This window comes from Hyla sarda, chromosome 13 (assembly GCF_029499605.1).
Source record: "Hyla sarda isolate aHylSar1 chromosome 13, aHylSar1.hap1, whole genome shotgun sequence".
NCBI lineage: Eukaryota > Metazoa > Chordata > Amphibia > Anura > Hylidae > Hyla > Hyla sarda.
In genome coordinates this window covers 44,059,064-44,082,830 of record NC_079201.1, presented here as the reverse complement: position 1 = coordinate 44,082,830, position 23,767 = coordinate 44,059,064, and the positions used below count along the sequence as shown (strand labels likewise).

The window sequence follows — 23,767 nt, the reverse complement described above, 5'->3', positions numbered from 1 at the left end:
ACACCAGCAAGTTACTGTAAAAAAAATATTTTTTTTTACAATAACATGCTGGAGTAGACCCCAGCTTTACCTTTTCATAAGGGATAAATGGAGAAAATGCCCCCCAAAATTTGTTAGGCAATTTCTCCCGAGTACGGAAATACCCCATATATGTGGTCCTAAACTGTTGCCTTGAAATAAGACAGGCCTCCAAAGTGAGAGATTGCCATGCGCATTTGAGGACTAAATTGGGGATTGCATAGGGGTGGATATAGGGGTATTCTACACCAGTGATTCCCAAACAGGGTGCATAACTCCCAGTATGCCTGGACAGTCAATGGCTGTTCGGGGATACTGGGAGTTGTTTTGCAACAGCTGGAGGTTCCATTTTGGAAACACTGCCGTACCTGATGTTTTTTCATTTTTATTGGGGGGGGGGGGGGGTTTACTGTGTAGGGGTGTATATGTAGTGTTTTACTTTTTTATTTTGTGTAGTGTAGTGTTTTTAGGGTACATTCACACGGTCTGGTTCACAGTGAGTTTCCCGCTGGGAGTTTGAGCTGCAGCGGAAATATGTTGCATCTCAAACTTGCAGCGTGAAACTCGCTGTAAACCCTCCCGTGTGAATGTACCCTGTACATTCACATGGGCGGGGGTGGGGCAAACCTCGAGCTGTTGCAAAACTACAACTCCCAGCATGCCCTTTGGCTGTCCGTGCATCATGTAGTTTTGCAACATCTGGAGGGCCGCAGTTTGGGGATGCTCTTCCAGATGTTGCAAAACTACAACTCCCAGCATGCCTGGGCAGTCTGGGCATGTTTGGAGTTGGTTTTGTAACATCTGGAGGGCTACAGTTTGGACACCACTACTTAGCGGTCTCAAAACTTTTCTCCTCCAGTTGTTGCAAAACTACAACTCCCAGCATGCTGGGAGTTGTAGTTTTGCAACATATGAAGGTCCAGATGTTACAGAACTACAACTCCTAGCATGCCTGGACTACAAGGCCTGAAAAGTAGTTAAAAGGTAAATTAATGATGCAAAACAGAAAATGTGACTTAACAGTATCTGTGAGGAAAAACAAACCAAAACAAGGAAGAAATGAGTTCAGCTGCAGCTGTGTATGTGGGCTGCTATTCTCCCCCCCCCCCCCCCCCCGTTACATCTCCTTAAAAATAACATATATACTAAATGTATTACTGCACATTTTGATTACCATGAAATTATATATTTTGTCACTTATTAAACCATGATTTATTTAAGAAGGATTTACAGTCTTCTTTTCAGCATCTTTAGATTACATTAAATTATTTTTATTAAATTATCCACTCAAAATTGATATTATTCAAATAAATCCAATGTAAAATGAATAGGTATATCACATTGTGAATGCAGGTCCTATAAACATAATCAGTTTGAAACAGTAAATTTTCTTCATGTGTGATTTTTGTATTTAAGAAGAGGAGGCTGTCATTCTCCCTGTAAGCCCCACCTTACTCCTCCCAAATCTCTGTCACCAGTCACTGCCCCTTTGAGTCTGGCCCTCTGCTTTCCCTCAAGCTTGCTCAGTCTTCAACAACATTTGAACGTCCAGTATCTCACTGGATTTCTGTGCTACTTAACAACAGACATACAAGACACATGTAACAATACCGACATACAACACACAGGGCCTACATTCTCACCAAAAATGTAAAAGAATGAAAAATATATAGAGCTCTTTCAAGGAAAAACATATCTGATTTTAAATATTTAGGTAATATTTATCAATTAAATAGTGATCACTTTTTTTCTTTTTATCTTATTTTATTTTCCTTGGCCAAACTTATTCTCTTGTTACTCCTGTAATATAATCAGACAATTAATCGCATTTCCTGATAAATTTCATTATTTTTTTTTGGCATCCATCCTGTGCAACTGTGAAGACAAGGAAATTAATGAAATATCATCAAAAAGTTCAATTAACTCAATCAACACAAACAGCTTCACAGAGAAAACATTCACTGGTCTTCGTTAACAGTAAATTTAGCTGTAGTAACCAGTGTCGGGCAGCTGCTGCCAAGGCTAATAAAATCATGGGGTGCATCAATAGGGGCATAGATGCCCACAACAAGGAAATAATTCTACCGCTGTACAAATCACTAGTCAGACCACACATGGAATACTGTGTACAGTACTGGGCACCAGTGTACAAGAAAGATATAGTGGAGCTGGAGAGGGTTCAAAGACGGGCAACCAGAGTAATACGGGGAATGGGAGGACTACATTACCCAGAAAGATTATCAGAATTAGGGTTATTTAGTGGTGTAAAAGAGTTCAAAACGGGTCTGGATGCATTCTTGGAGAGTAATAACATCGCTGGGTATGTCAACTAGATTTATAGGAACAGAACGTTGATCCAGGGATTTATTCTTTCTGCCATATTTGGAGTCGGGAAGAAATTTTTACCTCTAGTATGAGGGTTTTTGCCTTCCTCTGGATCAACTCAGTAGGGACTCATTAGGGATATAGGTTGAACTTGATGGACTCTAGTCTTTTTTCAACCTCATGAACTATGTTACTATTCCATACATTCCTGATTCATTAATACACATCACACATATACAATATACTTTATATCATAAGAACCATTGTATGAACGTCATCATATGACTACATACACCCAGCTTTCCCAGAGACCTAGCACACCATCGGCATTCCACAGCACCAAATATCCCTGAACAAAGGATTAACACTTTTTACAGTTTCAGCAAACTTTTTGGACTCTTCTACATTCTTGTACCATAATATCACTTATATGAACACTTTCAGCCCTGCTAATCCAACTCCTTGGGTCTGCGTCTTCTGCAGCATCATCCTCCTAAACAGCAGCAGTCACCTTTATTTTCCTTTGCCTTTAAGCTTATAACTGTATATAAATACTGTATATAACACTGCTGTATATGAATACCTCTATCAATTAAACATCAGTATATTCCAAACTTTCAACTGCCTTAATATCCACATGCTTTCCCTTCACTCACCACTGATTTTCCATCAAAACATTGAGTCTCTATCTCTGACACCATCTCTCTAATCCTATCAAGCAATTTACAACAATCTGCTCCTACCACTTGCACACACCGGACCAAAAACCCCAATTTCCTCAACACCATGCACACAGCCATATGTCCACTCAAACTACAATATCCCAAAACCACCAAGGAACAATCTTTGAGACATTGAGACAATCAATCCTACTCAACAACTTATTTTACAACACAGACACAGTTTTGAAACTTCTATATATTTCCCATCTTTGCACACTCTGCACAGTTCTTTACACAGCCATACATCCTTCTCTTTGCACAACTCAGTCACCCATTTCTTCGGACATAAAAAAAAAAAACATTAGGGCTCAGTTAACTGACACATTTAAATACAGTTCTACCTTGTCTATCTAAGTCTGGCTGCAGACTGTTCACATCTATCCAAGTTTAACCATTTAAAAGTTTTTAAGGAATTGTTGGGGAGTAATTACCCTATTAACAAGATCTCTCAGAGGATATATCGACTGTACAAAGATCTGTACTTAGCACAAGAAAAAGGGTGCGTATAGGTACAACCAAAATTTGTTTCCTTATACTAATCATCTGGTACGAAAGGATATTGAACTGATACATGATATCAGCAGTGCACTAAAAAGATATCAAGGATACAGAAAAAATATACTGTACTGGATTTACCAGCAATAGGATACACAACAGTACTTTACTTGACTGATGTAATATCAGAAGTACATAACACAAAATTTACCAGATGCACACCTATTTACCAGAGATAAAATAAGAAAGAGAAAAAACGAATTGAAAAATCTACGGCACTTTTAATTCCCTTGACCGTATCCACTGAGTAGATCAAGGAAACTCAAAAATCTAAATCCAAGCAAAACGTTTTCCCGAATCGAAAAATGTCTGTTAAATTCCCTAAAGCTGAAAAGAGATCCAAAATAAATCTTAAATTGTGAATTGAAAATGTCTGTTAGATTCCCTAAAGCTCCAAAAATGCAAAAAAAAAATAAAAAGAAAAAAAATCTTAAGTGGTACATTTTTTATGTTAAAGGGGTTATCCAGCATAAGGGGATTTTAGTATGTACCTGGCAGACAGTAATGGACATGCTTAGGAAGGATCTGCGTTCATCTTGGGGCTAAATGGCTATGTTGTGAGATTACCATAATACTGTGGCTTGCTGTTTGTGAACTAGTATTTCCTGTTTGACTTTTCTATTTTTGAATACAAATCCCACAATGCCATCTTCCTCCCACCCACACATCAGCCACCCCACCCATTGAAACATAAATGAGCTGCATCCATCAAAAGACCTGTGGTTTTCAATCAGGGTGCCTCCAGCTGTTGCATTAGTTGCCGATTGATCTCTCCACCCATTGAAGCAGACAGGCTCCCTGTCATCAGCTGACTAGTGAGTCAGGTCTCGGCCACATAGCAAGCTTGGAAAAATCCGAGACAGCAGTCATTTTGTATGCTGGTAAAAATAAATAGTGGGGTGAAAATCACAGAAGAATTGTGAGAAAACCATCACACACAGGTACAGAGACTATATTATGAACTACACTAACTTTACAGCCCCTGTAGCATAGTCAAATAAAAATTCCTGGAATACCCCTTTAAGGTTGGCAAAAAGCACATTTTACTGCTTCTCTCACAACTTCTCCCTATATGCTAAATTGTGGACTTAGATTAATACAGCAGCAATCAGTTACCTGTCACTAGAACTCCTCTGTGAAATTGAGGCCACACGGGGAAGATTCCCCATCACTGGGGCTAATTCTAGAGGGTCAACAAAGGCCATCTCTCAGGCTCCCAGGTCTGCCCAAAGGACACACAGATAAGCTACAGTTTCATAAAGAAATCAGCAGACTTACCTGTTTTTGTGGAGATTTGACTCCTAGTTTGGACAGTTCTGGGTTGCCCTGGATGTCTGGGTGTCGGTCCACCAAACTTGGCTCTTCCCTCGAGTGTGGTCCAGGGAACGGAAAATCCCATCCTCGTCGTCAACTGTCAAGGATGGCTTGAGGTGAGGCATTACAATTTCTCTTTTAACTCCTCTACCACCATTGCAGTAGCAGCAAGAGTTACTTTGGTGCTAGCTAGTGCTTGCTCAACCCCAAAGACGAATTCCTGTATTACAGAAAAAGTTAGAACTTGCTAGACCTGAGTGGAGAAGACTATCTTTTTTTTATAGACTTTCTGAACCCTGCCATAGCTACATCAAGTAGAAGTATGACATCTTTTGGATTCCTAGCCTCATAGCCCTTATCTTCCCATTCCAATTCTATTCTGGTCAAATATTCTCTAACTGGCTCATCCTATCCCTGTTTAATGTTATACAGTAATGCCTGCATGCATTCTCTCTTATCTAAGGCCCATGCTGCAATCGCTTCCACATACTGTCTGTCGCTTTCTTTGGACTTCTCATTCACAACATCTGGCACACTGTCCTCTCTCCCATGCATAATTCTATGCCTGAGAAGATCACCACCTTTGGTTTCAATTACCGATTCTAAGTCAAACCAGTTTGTGTACCATGATTTTTGTCTTGGAAACATAACCGGACTTTTATGTGTCAGGGAGAGAGTTAGCCATAGTTAATTGATTACTAGGCATTACCAGGGGCGTTACCTAGGAACACTTTTATACACAGGTGCAGCAGCAAGCTCGTGGGGATTTCACCATCGTTTTAACAGCAGGACCAGATCTACCAGGAGTTGGAGGCAACATTGGAAAAACATCTGGACAACCTGGTCTGGGTCCCCCACACTGAACACAATAATGAACCTCTGGTGGATTCTGCTGACCACAATGTGGACAGACCCACTCTACAGGACCTTCATTCTGTAAAACTGGCAAAGTAGGGTATAGATTACTATTATATGAGGGTGGCACTACTACTGGATCAGGACTGGGGAGAGAGCGCCGCCATTGTTTCTACAATAATTATCAAAGCCCATATAACTAGTTTTGTCATCATCATAAACTGATTACAAATTCTGCCTTCAGTTTTACATGTAATTTTGTCATAGCCCAATGAGTCATGCTTTGGATGGGGGTAAGTTTTACTGCACTGGAGTACTTAAAATGAAGTAGTTAAAATGTCCATTTCTGACCCCTAGAACTTTCTTAATTTTCCATATATGGGGCTGTAAGAGGGCGTATTTTTTTGCATTGTCATCTTTATTTTTTTCTATTGGGGCCATTTCTGTTTTGATGGGACTTTTTGATAACTTTTTTTTTCTTGCTATATGAACTGACCAAAAATCAGCAATTCTGGACTTTGTATTTTAATTTTTTTACATTTATGCCATTGACTGCATGGTTTCATTAATGTTATATTTTAATTGTCTGGAACGTTTATGCACGTGGTGATACCACATATGTTTAGGATTATTTTGGTTCATTCTATTTGAAAAATGTGTGGGGGGGGGGGAGAGGAAATGTATTCTTTTTTTTTAAGGGGTAAATGTGACATCTTTAAATCAACTCTAAATAACTATACAGCTAAATATATACCAAAGGCGAACAAATATAAATGATTAAAACTAAATCCTACATGGCTGACAAATGAGGTTAAAAGAGCAATAAACAACAAAAAAATAGCCTTCAAAAAATTCAAATCTGATGGGTCAGCTATAACATTTAAACAGTACAAGGAGCTTAATAAAATCTGTAAAAATGTAATAAAAACAGCAAAAATTCAAAATGAGAGACAGGTGGCCAAAGAAAGCAAAACTAATCCTAAATATTTTTTTAGATATATAAATACAAAAAAAACAAGGACAGAGCATCTAGGACCCCTTAATAATGATAATGGGGAGGTTGTCACGGGCAAGGCGGAGCTACTGAATGGGTTCTTTAGTTCTGTATATACTATGGAAGAAGGAGCTGACATTGGCCAGGTCAGTGCTGGTAACACATCATATAATGTATTGAACTGGCTTAATGTAGAGATGGTACAAGGTAAGTTAAGTAAAGTAAATGTAAGCAAATCTCCAGGGCCGGATGGACTACACCCAAGAGTTCTTAGAGAGGTAAGTTCAGTAATATCTGTACCCTTGTTCATGATATTTAGAGATTCTCTGGTGTCTGGTATTGTGCCAAGGGACTGGCGCAAGGCGAATGTGGTACCAATCTTCAAGAAGGGCTCTAGGTCTTCGCCAGGCAATTATAGACCGGTAAGTCTAACGTGCATTGTGGGTTAATTGTTTGAAGGACTTATAAGGGATTACATACAGGAATACATAGGGGATAATAGTATTATAAGTGATAGGCAGCATGGGTTTACTAAGGATAGAAGTTGTCAAACCAATCTAATTTGCTTTTATGAAGAGGTGAGTAGAAGCCTTGACAGAGGAATGGCTGTGGATATAATGGTTGTGGATATAATGTTTCTGGATGTTTCTGGATTTTACCAAAGCGTTTGATACTGTCCCTCACAGACGTCTGACAGGTAAGTTAAGGTCCTTGGGCTTGGAAACTTTAGTTTGTAACTGAATTGAACACTGGCTCATGGATCGTACCCAGAGAGTGGTGGTCAATGATTCGTACTCTGATTGGTCCCCGGTTATTAGTGGTGTACCCCAAGGTTCAGTACTGGGCCCGCTGCTGTTTAATTTATTTATCAATGATATAGAGGATGGTATTAACAGCTCTGTTTCTATCTTTGCAGATGACACCAAGCTTTGTAGCACAGTACAGTCTATAGAGGATGTGCATAAGTTACAAGATGACTTGGATAGACTAAGTGTCTGGGCATCCACTTGGCAAATGAGGTTCAATGTGGATAAATGTAAAGTTATGCATCTGGGTACTAATAACCTGCATGCGTCGTATGTCTTAGGGGGGATTAAACTGGCAGAGTCACTGGTAGAGAAGGATCTGGGTGTACTTGTAGATCACAGACTACAGAATAGCATGCAATGTCAGGCTGCTGCTTCCAAAGCCAGCAGGATATTGTCATGTATAAAAAGAGGCATGGACTCAAGGGACAGGGACATAATACTCCCCCTTTATAAAGCATTGGTACGGCCTCACCTGGAATATGCTGTTCAGTTTTGGTCGCCTGTTCATAAAAGGGACACTGCGGAGTTGGAAAGGGTGCAGAGACGCGCGACTAAACTAATATGGGGCATGGAACATCTTAGCTATGAGGAGCGATTAAAGGAGTTACAATTGTTTATTCTTGAGAAGAGACGTTTAAGGGGGGATATGATAAACGTATATAAGTATATAAATGGCCCATACAAAAAATATGGAGAAAAACTGTTCCACTTTAAACCCCCCCAAAGGACGAGGGGGCACTCCCTCCGTCTGGAGAAGAAAAAGTTTAGTCTAAAGGGGCGACACGCCTTCTTTACCGTGAGGACTGTGAATTTATGGAACGGTCTACCTCAGGAACTGGTCACAGCAGGAACAATTAACAGCTTTAAATCAGGGTTAGATACATTCCTGGAACAAAATAACATTAATGCTTATGCAGAATTATAAAACTACATCCCTTTCCCTTATCCCCTTACACCCTTCCCTTCAATTCCCTGGTTGGACTTGATGGACGTTTGTCTTTTTTCAACCATACTAACTATGTAACTATGTAAGGGGGAGGGGGCTTTTTCACATGTATTTACTTTTCATTGTTTAGATTTTTTACAGAATTTTTTTAGTCATCGTGGGGCAGTGTTTTCACACAGTGTGTCTCCAGTTGTTACAAAACTACAACTCCCAGCATGCCCAGACCGCCAAAAACAGTATGATCTTGCTGGGAGTTGTAGTTTTGCAACAGCTGGAGACACACAGATGTAATGTCTGGTGGTGATGTCTGGCATTAGCCAGTATGAAGCGAGTTCAGCTCCTGTGCTCTCTTCATTCACCTGCCGCCATGGTGGGGTTAAGGCACATCCTCCCAGTACTCTGAACATTGCATGGAAGGAGAGACAGTGAGACGCGGGCTGGAGGGGCCAGTCTGCTCCACTTGTGAGCCCAGTGACCAACTCTGCTCTGGTGTTTAATTTGCTTGTCTTCTTCCTTGCGGTGCGGCCCAGAACATTTAGCGTGCAGCTCACTGTGTCGGACATTTTTTCATAGGGTGAAATTATTATATCGCAATTCTCAAAAATTGTGATTCGATTGCGAACACGATATATCGTGCAGCCCTTATAGATAGATACGAGAGAGATAGATAAAAGATAGATTGGAGATAGATACATTTAAGATATTGTGCCCTCCGTGATCCCATCATGCCTCCATACATGTGTTTCCCAACCAGGGTGCCTCCAGCTGCTGCAAAAGTACAACTCCCAGCTGTCCACACAGGCAAAGGCTGTGGCATGCTGGAAGTTGAAGTTTTGCAACATCTGGAAGCAACCTGGTTGGTAATCACTGCTCCACTTAGTGACCCCATCATCTGCCCGCCCCCCATTCTTTCACACAGTCTCCCCCCTATCCTGCAGTACAAGTGTTTCTCAACCAGGGTGCCTTAAGCTGTTGCAAAACCATAACTCCCAGCATGCCCAAACAGCAAAATGCTGGTTAGGAAACATTGATCCACTTGGTGTCCCCCATCTTCAGAATGTCCCCCATTCTTCCAACAGTGCCCCCATCCCGCTATACCATTGTTTCCCAACCAGGGTGCTTCAAACTGCTGCAAAACTACAGGGTGAGCCATTTATATGGATACACCTTAATAAAATGGGAATGGTTGGTGATATTAGCTTCCTGTTTGTGGCACATTAGTATATGTGAGGGGGCAAACTTTTCAAGATGGGTGGTGACCATGGTGGCCATTTTGAAGTCGGCCATTTTGAATCCAACTTGTTTTTTCAATAGGAAACACATCAAACATGTGACACATCAAACTTATTGGGAATTTCACAAGAAAAACAATGATGTGCTTGGTTTTAACGTAACTTTATTCTTTCATGAGTTATTTACAAGTTTCTGACCACTTATAAAATGTGTTCAATGTGCTGCCCATTGTGTTGGATTGTCAATGCAACACACTGATAGCAACACCGCAGGAGAAATATTAGCACAGGCTTCCAGTATCCGTATTTTCAGGTGCTGCACATCTCGTATCTTCACAGCATAGACAATTGCCTTCAGATGACCCCAAAGATAAAAGTCTAAGGTGGTCAGATCGGGAGACCTTGGGGGCCATTAGACTGGCCCACGATGACCAATCCACTTGATGTGCTTCCCTCTTTATTCACTGAAGCTGGTACGTTCCCTGAGTTTTTCCAGCAAGATGGTGCACCACCACATTATTGGTGTCAGGTCCGAGCATTCCTAGATAAACAGTTTCCTGGAAAGTGGATTGGTCATCGTGGGCCAGTTAAATGGCCCCCAAAGTCTCCCGATCTGAACCCCTTAGACTTTTATCTTTGGGGTCATCTGAAGGCAATTGTCTATGCTGTGAAGATACGAGATGTGCAGCACCTGAAACTACGGATACTGGAAGCCTGTGCTAGCATTTCTCCTGCGGTGTTGCTATCAGTGTATGAAGAGTGGGAGAAGAGGGTTGCATTGACAATCCAACACAATGGGCAGCACATTGGACACATTTTAGAAGTGGTCAGAAACTTGTGAATAACTCATGAAAGAATAAAGTTACGTTAAAACCAAGCACATCATTGTTTTTTCTTGTGAATTCCCAATAAGTTTGATGTCACATGACCCTCTTCCTATTGAAAAAACAAAAGTTGGATTCAAAATGGCCGACTTCAAAATGGCCGCCATGGTCACCACCCATCTTGAAAAGTTTCCCCCCTCACATATACTAATGTGCCACAAACAGGAAGTTAATATCACCAACCATTCCCATTTTATTAAGGTGTATCCATATTAATGGCCCACCCTGTATAACTCCCAGCATGCCCAGACAGCCAAAGGCATGCTGAGAGTTGTAGTTTTGCATTGCAACATCTGGAAGGTTCTGGTTGGGAATCACTGCTTCCCACATTGTTTAAAAAAAAAAAAATCTTACCTAGGTTTTTGCAGTTCGTGGGCAATGGCAAGTCCTGCTGCAGCCTCCTGGGGAAACACTGCAGCCGTTGGGGGCGGAGCCACTGTTTGTTGGGGCGGGGCCTTGGCACGGGTGAGTCGGGAATCCTCAGTAAAACCCGGAGCCCTCACCCTCCTCTTCCAGCACTTCTCTTCCTTGCGGAGCTGCGTCAATGGGTCTGTGTGACCAAGCAATGCAGCTATGGGCAGCAAGGAGGAGGGAACACATAGTGTAGTGGCAGTGGGGCACTAGGGGCCCCCCAGGCTATGGGAACTGGCCACAATTGCGACCTCTATAGCTACACCACTGAATATCCTTTGGACTAGCATTAGCCCCATTACACTTTAAAAATAATCCAACTGTAGGGATCAACCACGAGTTACAACACAGAAATTAAAGAGGTACTCTGGGGAACTAAACCCATAGCCCATCCTTTCCCTCTCACCAACCTATTTATTTGTCTAAATATCATTCATTAGCTATATAGAGTAGCTTACCTCTTTCAGCGGTCACTTACTTGCAGGGAGTGAGAGAAAGATGTCATATTCAGATCCCTGCTGGTCTTCGTGTAAACCCCTCACTGAGACTAGCCACTCCCTTCTGCAAGACAAACCCCATGGGATATCAGGCTTCACAGACACACCTCCCCTCTCCTTCCTCTCCCTGTATGAGGATCTTGCCAGCGTCTCCTGTGAAGATTCCCAGTCACAACTCAGCGCATAATGCTGCTCTTTTCCTGCTGTAGATCTAATCACTGACGTCTGCCATTCAGAGCATAGCAAGAAAGAAAAGACATGTATTGTGTGCTGCTGACTGTTTACAACAACACAGTATGCACACAGATAGTGAAAGCAATTGGCTGGCAGCCATTACACAGAGCTGCCTTGACTTCTGGGCATTGTAGTTTGGGCTGCAAGGAAAAAAGAATATTCAGGAGACAGCAGGATAACTACAGGGGACACAGAACAGGTATTGTGGTGGCTTTGGGGCATTTTTATTTTTCTTCCCCAGAGCACCCCTTTAACCGTAGAATCTCACCTGGAGATTAACCTTTAAATCTCCCCAAAACACACACACCCATAACTTAAAGGGGTACTCCTGCGCTAAGACATCTTATCCCCTATCCAAAGTATAGGGGATAAGATGCCTGATCATGGGGGTCCCGGCGCTGGAGACCCCCGTGATCTTTCACGCCGCACCCCGTTAGAATCAGCCTCCGGAGCGTGCTTGCTCCGGGTCTGATTACTGGCGATCACGGGGATGGAGCATAGTGACGTCATGACTCCGCCCCCCTGTAACGTCACGCCCCTCAATGCAAGACTATGGGAGGAAGCGTGACGTCACATGGGGGCCAAGCCGTGACGTCACTATGCTCCGTCCCCGTGATCGCCAGTAATCCGACCCGGAGCGAGCACGCTCCGGGAGCTGATTCTAACGGGGTGCGGCGTGAAAGATCACGGGGGTCCCCAGCGCCGGGACCCCCGTGATCAGGCATCTTATCCCCTATCCTTTGGATAGAGGATAAGATGTCTTAGCGCCGGAGTACCTCTTTAAAGGGGTTCTCCACCATATGGTGATTTTAGTATGTACCTGGCAAACAGTAATGGACATGCTTAGGAAGGATCTGCGCTTGTATTGGGGCTAAATGGCTATGTCATGAGATTACCATAACACTGTGGCTAGCTTTTTGTGAACTTTTATTTCCTGTTTGACTTATGTTTTTTTGACTACAAATCCCACAATGCCATTTTCCTCCCTCTAACACATCAGCCACCCCACCCATTGAAACAAAAGACCTGTGGTTTTCAATCAGGGTGCCTACAGCTGTTGCATTAGTTGCAGATTGATCTCTCTACCCATTGAAGCAGACAGGCTCCCGGTCATCAGCTGACTAGTAAGTCAGGTTTCGGCCGCATTGCAAGCTGGGAAAAATCTGAGACAACAGTCATTTTTTATGCTGTTAAAAATAAATAGTGGGGTGAAAATCACAGAAGAATTGTGAGAAAACAGTCACACACAGGTACAGACTCTATATTATGAACTACACTAACTTTACAGCCCCTGTAAAAAAAAAAAATCCTGGAATACCCCTTTAAACTACCAAAGACAAAGGATACAACTCTTCTCTGTGGTCTTGATAAATTCTATGCACTAACTTTAAAACCACATCCAAACTTACAAGACAGGCTAATGACGGTCAGGAAAAATCAGTAATCAGTTACATGTAAAAAGAACACAATAGCAGAGCGTACAAAAGACAAACATTAAACATATAAACTCACGTGGGTATTCTATTAAAATAACTTGCGAGACAAAGGTAGTTAATCCAAGACCCCCTTAGTACAAGGTGAAGATAGTGACAGAAATGCTCACCTGTGACCTGGACAGGTTTTGAAGTCCACAGTTGTAGATATGGGTGGTCTATGCCAGATAACTGCGCCTTACTAGCCAAGAAGTCTTTTCAGATTGACTGATTATCAGAGCTCAGAACTGGTTCATCAGACCCCTGTGAGTAGGCCTGATACAATATATATACTGCATATCGGAGGAAATCGCACAGACACCCAGTGCCTAGAGTATCAAGAGTATTTTCCCCTGTATTGAAAAGTCTCAGGCATATTTATATGATTACAGTTTTATATGTAAATACAAAATACATATGTGTGGGAGCTCTACATAAAACAGAAGGGGCCTAAGCCGAGGATACTGTGTTCCACAGTATGTGCCAAATATAACACTATAAAATATAAATGAAACAGTCCAACTAAGCTATAAAATTTAATTCCCCCCCCCCCCCCCCGCCTATAGCCTAGTATGACTGTTTCATTTATATCTTATACAGTTTGATATGTGTCTATTAAAAGCTGACATGGGGGTCGGATGAGGTTTCTCCATTTTACTAAAAAAATCATCCGATGAGCGCATGGTACATTCATTATGCCAATGCCTTATCAGCAGTATATTTACTAGTCAGCTATCTCAAAGTACATCTTTATTGAGGGGTTTTTATAATATCCTAAAGGTTAAAGCGCAACTGTCATGAAATCTGGGTGCAATAACCTGCACACAGCCTTTGTACTGTGTGCAGGTGGTGGGTATAGCAATGTTTTTACCTAATATTTGCAGGCTTTCATTACCCCCCAAAAATTCTTTTGATCAAAGCCACTGACTGTTGGATAGGTGTGGCGCGAGGTATGCAATGCCCCGCCGCCACGCCCACCCCCTGTATGTCAACACTGGGACCACTGTGTGATTGACACCCAAGTCCCAGTGCATGCGCCCTTCAGCTAATCTAGCGTGCGTGCCGCTGTGTGTCATCCAGCAAGCGCTCGCTCCCCCAGTGAGCACTTGCTCCCGCTGCCCTCTTTTAGCGCATTGCTAGCTGGATGACACGCGCACGGTGCGCACATTAGATTATCTAAAGGGCGCATGCGCTGGGACCTGTGTGTCAATCACACAGTGGTCTCAGCACCTATCCGACAGTCAGTGGCTTTGATCAAAAGCATTTTTTGGGGTAAAGAAAGCCTGCAAATATTAGGTAAAAACATTGCTATACCCACCACCTGCACACAGTACAAAGGCTGTGTGCAGGTTATTGCACCCTGATTTCATGACAGTTGCGCTTTAATCGAGGGAAGAGTTTTCAGATTGATTGCATGTTATAATTAAAAAATATAGCTAGTGTCTCAGGATAGGGGTCTTATATTTTCTTTAACATTTACACATAATTGAGTTTTATTATTTTTCAGTGATGAAACTGGTACCAGTGGACAGTTGGTGATAGCCAGCAGGGAAAGTCAGTACAAAGTTTTCCATTTCCATCATGGTGGTCTGGATAAGTTATCAGAAGTTTTCCAACAATGGAAATACTGCTGTGAAGCTCAACTCAAGGAGAAGGTGAGTCACAATCAAATTTGAAAATTTAATTAAAGGAAAACTGATATTCAGTATAGTGTGGATCAGTGGTCGGCAAGCCGCGGCTCGCGAACCACATGCGGCTCTTTACACACTTTAATGTGGCTCTTCTGTGTGCTGGGTGCCCGCAGGCCTGGCGCTTGCATTAGGCAGACCAAGTGGTCGAGTAAGGGCGCAAGGACCAGGGGGCGGAAAAATCAAGGACTTTTTTTTTTTTTAATGCTTTGTTGCGCCGCCCACTTTATTATTCGTGCTGTGTGTCCAAAAGCACCCCCCCCTCCTTCAGCTGCCACCCGCCCCTATCCCGTAGCACCCCTGAACCCCCTGTAGTCCAATGCGCCCGCTCCTGTCCCGTAGCACCACTGTAACACTTCCCCCTCCCCGTCTGATGCGCCCGCTCCAATAGCGCTCCATTACCTCCTCACAGTTGCGGCGGCAGCCCGGGCCTGCTGAGAGACGTCGCGCTAGTGACGTCACTCCACAGACCCGCGAAGGAGGACTCAGTCGGAGAGGACTGTCGCCGGAGAGGACTCGTGGGCCACCGCCGGAGAGGAGAAGCGAAGCCTATGCCAGTGTCTGTGGGTGTGTGTGTGTGGGGTGTTGTGGTGTAGTGTGTGTGCCTGTGTGTGTGTGTGTGGGGTGGGGGTGGTCAGTGTGTGGGTGTGTGTGTGTGGGGGGGGGGGGGTCAGTGTGTGTGTGTGAGAGTCTGTGTGTGTGTGGAGGGGGTAACTATGCTACCGTGCTGAACCTGCTACTTAATGTAGGGAAGCCTAATGTGGGGAACCTTCGACTTCATTTGGGGAACCTAATACTTAATATGGGGAAGCATAATGTGGGGAGCCTGCGACTTAATATGGGGAAGCCTAATGTGGGGAACCTGTGATCTTATGTGGAGAACCTGCTACTTGATGTGGGGAACCTGCTTCCTAATGTGGGGAACCTGCGACCTTATGTGGAAAACCTGCTACTTAATGTGGGGAACCTGCTACCTAATGACCCAATATGGGGAACTGCTTCCTAATGTGGGGAAAGTATGCTACCTTATGTGTGGAAACTGGGGATGTGGGGCAGTAGCACCCTTATCATCCACCAGCAACACCACAATTCCCCCCCCCCCCTCCCATATTAATAGCATCAGCTTATGGGATATATGGGGTGCTGCTGCGGTTGTAAATTGAGAAATCGTTTCATTGATGAGAACCTGGAATCGTGCCTAAAATGAAAAACAACATCATACAAACCTGACATACTCAAACAATCCAAGGAAATGCAAGGCCAATGTTCACATTAGTGGTTGTGACTTTGTCAGTCATTGTCAGGATGTAATTTTCTCTACATTGTAAGGCAAATTTTACGGAATTTAACGTTATTGATAAATAATATAGTTCTAAAGTTTTCGTTTTATTAGTTGTGTTATTTGTATCCTCCCGAACATATGTGGATACTTGCATGCAGAATATTCTCAATAAAAACTTATTGAAACTAAAAACAGTGTACCATCCTATGTATTTTCGGTTTTAAAAATGTGGCTCTCAAAATAAATTTCAATCGTGGTTTTGGCGAGATTTGGCTCAGTTGAAAAAAAAGGTTGCCCACCACTGGTGTGGATGAACCTGAGTAAAACGATGTATCACTTACATAAAATTGTGCTCTGATTGCTGATTTTTAGCCTCTGTTGCCAGTAAGCTAATCTAGCTTGTTCTTTGTGTAATGGAGGTGGGAGCTGGCTTTCTGGGCTTTCCTGCCACCTTTCTCCATGCTCCCCTAGGCCTGCCCATCTGATGAATATGCATAAATCTATACTGTTAGGTCCCAATGACATAACAGCCCACGTGAGTGCTTTGTTAGAATAGCAGGGTGTAGGCACGGCTCCAGTACATCTTTTAACAGGGCTGTGGAGTCGGTAGATAAATGTTCCGACTCCGGAGTTTTCTGTACTTCCAACTCCGACTCTGACTCCTCTGTATTAATATGCGAATGTTTTTTATACATTCCTTGAAGGAAAGAAAGGTAACATACCTGTCATTACCACAGGACTACTGGCTGGGAAGCCAACAGTCTACTGTATTGAACAGTTTGTGTGCTGATCTGCTGCTGAAGATAGGGCAGTGAGAAGATCAAGGAAGGGGCATTTATTATAAAACATGATTTCCCTAGTAGAATCCCATAGTCATGATTAAAGTTTAAAGTGGTACTCCGCCCCTAGACATCTTATCCCCTATCCTAAGGATAGGGGATAAGATGTCAGATCACCGGAGTCCCGCTGCTGGAGACCCCCGGGATCGCCGCTGCAGCACCGCACTTTCATTACTACACAGAGCGATACAGTGGACGGAGCAGTGTAATGTCATAGCTCCGCCCCTCGTGACATCATGTCCCGCCTCCTTAATGCAAGTCTATTTTTTACTTTAAATAATTGGAGCCAGATGAAATGTCTTTTTTTTAATCTATTTTTATTTTCTCATTGTACATTTTTTGTACATTATTATGGGAGCAGCCATTGTGCAAGAGAATATTTTAATAGCTTATAGAGAGATGCTTTACAGCAAGCCCTATGGACCTAGGCACTGTCTGTGATGATAAAGGTAGGACTGCAATTAAGTGATCTTTGCCAAACAGAATTTGGCAGTGTATAATTAGGCCTAGTGGGTACTAGCCATAGTGTGTGCTGCCATAGTGTATGGTCCATCCTGATGGAGTGCCAAACGGTAAGCTAAGAACCTTAATTTTTCTTTATACCAGCATTGCAGATCCATATTATACATATCTCTAAGCTCTAGCAATGTACTGCTGTAATTGTGTGAAAAACCTTTGTATATAGCACGTTTTACTATTGAAGGAAAATACAGAGCTCTTTCGTATAAAAAATTGACATTTATTATAGTCTTCTTGAAAACATGGCTGACAGTACATAAATCAATAAATCATCATAAATGTTGAATGTTTTTAGTATAGGTTATTCATGTAGAACGGGTAGCAGAGCTATATGGGCTTGAATGTCTGTAATCTAGTCTCACCATCTTGGGCATCCCCCTGGTTACTCCATCCAAAATGGTGGATTTATCTTCTAAGAAGGGGACCTTGCTTCCATTCTTCTTTAAGATGGCAGCCTCTGTCTCAGCTCTATTCTACATTACCTGTTCCATGTCTTCATGGCTGGACCTCTATACTATAGTATATGTGTCTATCATAATTGACAGTGTATCCTTTAACATTGATTGTTCGTAAATATATATATATATATATATATATATGTATATATATATATATATATATATATATATATATATATTGACATTCCGTCTCGGGGATTAGCTCTCGGATCGTCCTGGTCACTTGCCACTGGACACGTTCCTCACAATAACTCGCCAGACAACTGTTCCGGGTAAAAGTCAGGCACCTCGCCAGCTTCATTTACACAGGTTGCAGGTAAAAGCAAAACATAAACAGGAACAAAATAAAGTCCTAGACTGTCTGGTCGCTGACTATAACTCTCAGCATGCCCTGTCTATCAACTGGTGAGCTTCCATCATCCAGTTAAAACCCGTGCCACCTGCAACCTGTTTTACTACCAGTTCACACTCGAACTTGGACCACTCACAGCACCTGCTGCGTGTTACCTAAACAGGGCCTGTGTGTCTCCCCCTCTAACAGCCAGCATACTGTTTCCAAGGGTGAGCACAGATTAGACTGAGTCTCCATCTTATGTGCACACCTCCCTTCCATGCTGCCTCATTAAATAAGAAGCAGGTGAGAATTTCTCCAGGGTGAGCCAAGGAAATACACCCTTTCCTTGCCACCTTATCACAATAAATATATATGAAGGTGGTGGGACAGCACCGGGGTTCGACCTCTGTGCCCGTGGTTGCCCAGGCAGCCAGCCCAGGATATTTGTACAAGCAGTCCAAAATCACAGCACCAGACAGGTCAAGGATCTTCAAAGAAACTGGGTAGTCTTTATTAACCCCACATCAAGAGCAATGTTTCGGCAGTGGTAGCCTTTGTCAAGTTTCTTTGAAGATCCTTGACCTGTCTGGTGCTGTGATTTTGGACTGCTTAATATATAGATAGATCATTAAGAGTACAATACTCCTCCCTCATGGGCTGACATAGTATACTTTACTATGGGTTTATTCCTCTCTGATTGTGCATATATAGTGTACTTCATAACCGCATTGAAAAATACCATATTACATAATATTTAACATTTTCATAACATTTAAAGAGCCACTGTCATTGTTAAAAACTTTTCATATATTGCAGGACTCGTTATAATATGACATTTCACAATATACACCTGTTAAAAATTGTTTTAATTTTCACCTGAAATCCAAGCTCAAAATAGGGGTCGCCTGTGTTTTAGCCAGACAGACTAGTCTAGATTTTACAGCATACTGGATACCGACCGTAAAGCATACTGGTATCCAGTAGAGGAGATTTCTATTGTGTATGCAAAACTACAGATAAAGGATGTGTGGACATGCTGGGAGCTGTAGTTAAAACAGCTGGGGGCAACACTGCTCTAACACAGTTATTTACAAACATTGCAGCTTCAGTTGTTACTAAACTACAACTACAAACTACAACTCCCAGCATGCTGAAATAGTCAAAGCTTTCTCGGACTCCTGAATGACAAAGAAGTTGATCAAACATTCAGGAGTTTGTGAAAGATGAATGACACACATAGTGACAGCTATGCTGATTAGCATCCAGCTTTACTAGGAGAAGATAAAACAGATAGAACATGTATTCCTAAAAATGCTGTACTTTTATCTAAAAATTCTTGCACTCATTTTATAAAGATCTATTCTTATATTTATACATTTTATCCTGTTATGAATTCACCATAATGTCTTCTGATTACTACAGGCAAGCTCCAAGTATCTCCCTCTGACACATGACACAGCATAAAACCAGAGAGGAAAGGGTTACAGAGTAGAGAGTGCTGATTAGCTGACTGCCCAGGCTTGCTCCTGTGAGGGAGACAGACTGACACGCCCCCTCCAGCCTGCACAATGAAAAAGTAACTCACCAGCAGATAAATGCTTATATCTGTGGATATATAGGTCCGAGACACGTAAAATTTATATGCACATGAGCAGGATTGGGTCCTGAGTAACATATCACTTTTTTTTCTTTTTTCTTTGCACTATGACAGGTACGCTTTAAACCTTATTCAACACACCAATATAAGGGCTTGTTTTTTGCGGGACCAATTTTACTTTGCAATGTCTTCATTAATTTTTTCATAACATACGCTTAAAGACCCTGAGCGGATGTTCCCTCCGGGGCCTGATGAAAGCGGGGTGCTGCGTGCGAGATCACGGGGGTCCCCAGCGGTGGGACCCCGCATGATCAGGCAACTTATCCCCTATCCTTTAGATAGGGGATAAGTTGTCAGCACGGTAGTACCCCTTTAAAAAACAGAAGAAAAAAATATTTGTGAGGTGAAATTTAAAAAAGCAATTTAGCAAATTTGGGGTGTTATCTTTTTTACACCATTTACTGTGCAGTCAAACTAAAGTAATTTTGATTCCTTAGTTCGGCACAATTAAAAATATACCCAATTTGTATAGTTGGCAAAATGTTTAACTAATTTTAACAATTCTAGACTTCTAAACTTGACGCCCCTATATCCTTTTAGTTTTTCCATGTACCAGGCTGTTTGAGGGTTAATTTTTTGCGCCATAATTTGTTCCTTTTATCAGTACCATTTTGGTATTGATCAAACTTTTTGATCGCTTTTTACTTCATTTTTTCTGGGGCATGTTGTGATTAATAAAAAGCACAATTTGGTATTTTGGGTTTGATATTTTTTTTTATGTTTAAGATGTTCCCGTATGAGATAAATAATATTTTATTTTAATATTTCGGACACTTATGCATGCAACAATACCAAATATATTATTTTTATTAATTATTCATATTTTTAAATGCAAAATGGGAAAAGGAGGGTGATTTAAACTTTTGATATGGAAGGGGTTAATGTATGTTAGTTAAACCTCTAATATATATATATATATATATATATATATATATATATATATATATATATATATATATATAATATATAATATATATATAAAACTCAATGGGGGACATGTATCATTATGTGTCTATTGTAGACACAGTTCTACCCCTTTACACTCTTGTCTATTGTACACTCTTGCTCAGAATTTACTAAGGCTGTGCACTCCTTAGATAAATCTTGTGCAAATATAGAAACGCCCCCCCCCCCTCACTCTACTGTACACTCCTCTACCTCACAGGAAAAGTGGACCTAGGGATTTTGTTCTATTGCTTTGAGGTCTGATTCAGCCAAAAACGCCAGAAAAACTGTCCCAGCTTTTTCCAATGTTTTGTCAGTTTTTCTTGCGTTTTTGCTGGTGTGTGGAAACAAAAAAATGTACTAAACTTTTTGTTGTTTTTTTTTTCTTTGAAAATTTAGATACATGACTGCGGAGGGCTATGTCAGATTTGGTGGATTGTGACGATGAACAGCGTTTTTTTTTTATGTCAATAAAAGGGTTAACGAGGACTGTGGGGGAGTGTTTTTTTTAAATAACATTTTTTTCAATGTGTTGTGTTTTTTATAATAAAATTTTCAGGCTTAGTAGTGGAAGGCGTCTTATAGACGGAATACATTACTATGCCGGGGCTTAGCATTAGCACCAAAAACAGCTAACGCTAACCCCCAATTATTACCTTGGTACCCACCGCCACAGTGGTGCCGGGAAGAGCCGGTGCCAACAGGCCCGGAGTGTCAAAAATGGCTCTCCTGGGCCTAGGTGGTAACAGGCTGGCTTTATTTAGGCTGGGGAGGGCCAGTAACAATGGTCCTCACCCACTCTGGTAACATCAAGCTGTTGCTGCTTGGTTGGTATCTGGCTGATACTGAAAAAAATGAGAGAACCACACACCTTTTTTTATTTATTTATAAAAAAAAAAACGCATAGGGTTCACCCTATGTTTAGTATCAGCCAGATACCAACCAAGCAGCAACAGCCTGACGTTACCAGGGTGGGTAAGGACCATTGTTACTGGCCCTCCCCACCCTAAATAAAGCCAGCCTGTTACCGCCTAGGCCCAGGAGCACCATTTTTGACGCTTCGGGCCTGTTGGTACCGGCTCTTCCCGACACCCCTGTGGACGATGGGTACCGGGGTAATAATTGCGGGTTAGCGCTAGCTGATTTTGGGGCTAACACTAAGCCCTGGCTTAGTAATGGATTCCATGTATAAGATGGCTTCCACTAATACGCCCGACAATTCAATTATAAAAAACACGACACATTAATAAAATTTTAGAAAAAAAACAAAATCACTTCCCCACAGCCCTCGTTAACCATTTTATTGAAATAAAAAAAAAAACGCTGGTCATCGTCGCAGTCCACCTAATCTGATGTAGTCCTCCGCATTCACGTATCTGAAATGAGAAGAAAAGAAAAACAAGAAATATGGGTTAGTACATTTTTTGCGCTCTCCCCCGGGAAGAGTGCACATAATGCAGCGTGTTCCTAAACAGTTGTTGCTAAACTACAACTCCCATCATGGGGGGCAGTAGTTAAGCAACAGCTGCAGTCTCCCTGTTTGGGAACACATTGCTCTGTTCCCATTATGCAAAATGCATAATGTGAACAGAGATCTGTCCCTCTGCCCTTGGACTACTACACCTATCATGGGACAGAGTCTGTAGTACTGGGAGTAGTTGTAGTACTGGGAGTAGTTGTAGTACCGCAGCGCTGCTGAGGGATGGCACTTGCACATCCCCCGGCTGCGGGACTTTTAGGACTACTACTCCCATCATGGACAGACTCCATGATGGGAGTTGTAGTCCAGGGGCTGAGGTGCAGATCACACCAGATCATTCTGCAGAGACCGGCTGCGATCCGCATTTATGTTAGGAAGCCGGGCGGCACATGCGTCTACATCGCGCTGCCCGCTGCTTCTATATACACTGACATAATTCATAATCCCCGCCGGGAGATGGGAGCTCTGATTGGTCAATAGGTATTCTCCAATCAGAGCTCCCATGTTCCAGCGGCAGGGATTATGAATTATGTCAGTGTGTATAGAAGCCGCGGGCAGCGCGATGTAGACGCATGTACCACCCCGCTTGCTAACTTAAATGCGGATTGCAGCAGATCATTCTCTGTAGATCCTCTGCAATCCGCATTTATTAACTATACAAAGCGGCGGTACATGCGGCTACATTGCGGCTTCTATATACAGCTGTCATAATTCATGATCGCCGCAGCCGGAACACAGGAGCTCTGATTGGAGAACAGCTATTGACCAATCAGAGCTCCCCTCTACCGGAGGCGGCGATTATGAATTATGACAGCTATATATAGAAGCCGCAGTGTAGACGCATGTATCGCCGCTTTGTATAGTTAATAAATGCGGATCGCAGCGGATCTTCAGAGAATGATCTGCTGCGATTCGCATTTATTAAGCGGTACATGCGTCTACATTGCGGCTTCTATATACACTGTCATAATTCATAATCGCCGCCGCTGGAACACGGGAGCTCTGATTGGAGAGTACCTATTGACCAATCAGAGCTCCCCTCTCCCGGCAGGAATTATGAATTATGTCAGTGTATATAGAAGCCACGGGCAGCGCGATGTAGACGCATGTACCGCCCGGCTTCCTAACTTACATGCGGATCGCAGCGGGTCTCTGCAGAATGACCCGGTGTGATCTGCACCTCAGCCCCTGGACTACAACTCCCATCATGGGTAGAGTCCCATGCAGCCGGGGGATGTGCAAGTGCCATCCCTCAGCGCTGCGGTACTACAATTACTCCTAATTCATAATCCCCGTC

At 42.4% G+C, this 23,767-nt stretch overlaps 1 protein-coding gene across 10 annotated transcripts in view; it reads left to right on the top strand.

The window, feature by feature from the left end:
- Positions 1 to 23,767, top strand: part of TBC1D16 (TBC1 domain family member 16) — a 564,967-nt gene that overhangs the window by 129,841 nt on the left and 411,359 nt on the right. For 9 of the 10 annotated variants that reach the window (XR_008849569.1, XR_008849568.1, XM_056550065.1 and 6 more), the window contains one exon: positions 14,776 to 14,923. The exons of the other annotated variant lie outside the window; for it this stretch is intronic. Coding sequence is in view for 7 of the 9 variants with exons in the window: in XM_056550065.1 (XP_056406040.1) it covers positions 14,776 to 14,923 (148 nt within the window). In the remaining 2 variants the exon portion in view is untranslated. The remainder of the gene's footprint in view (positions 1 to 14,775; positions 14,924 to 23,767) is intronic. 10 annotated transcript variants of the gene reach the window in all.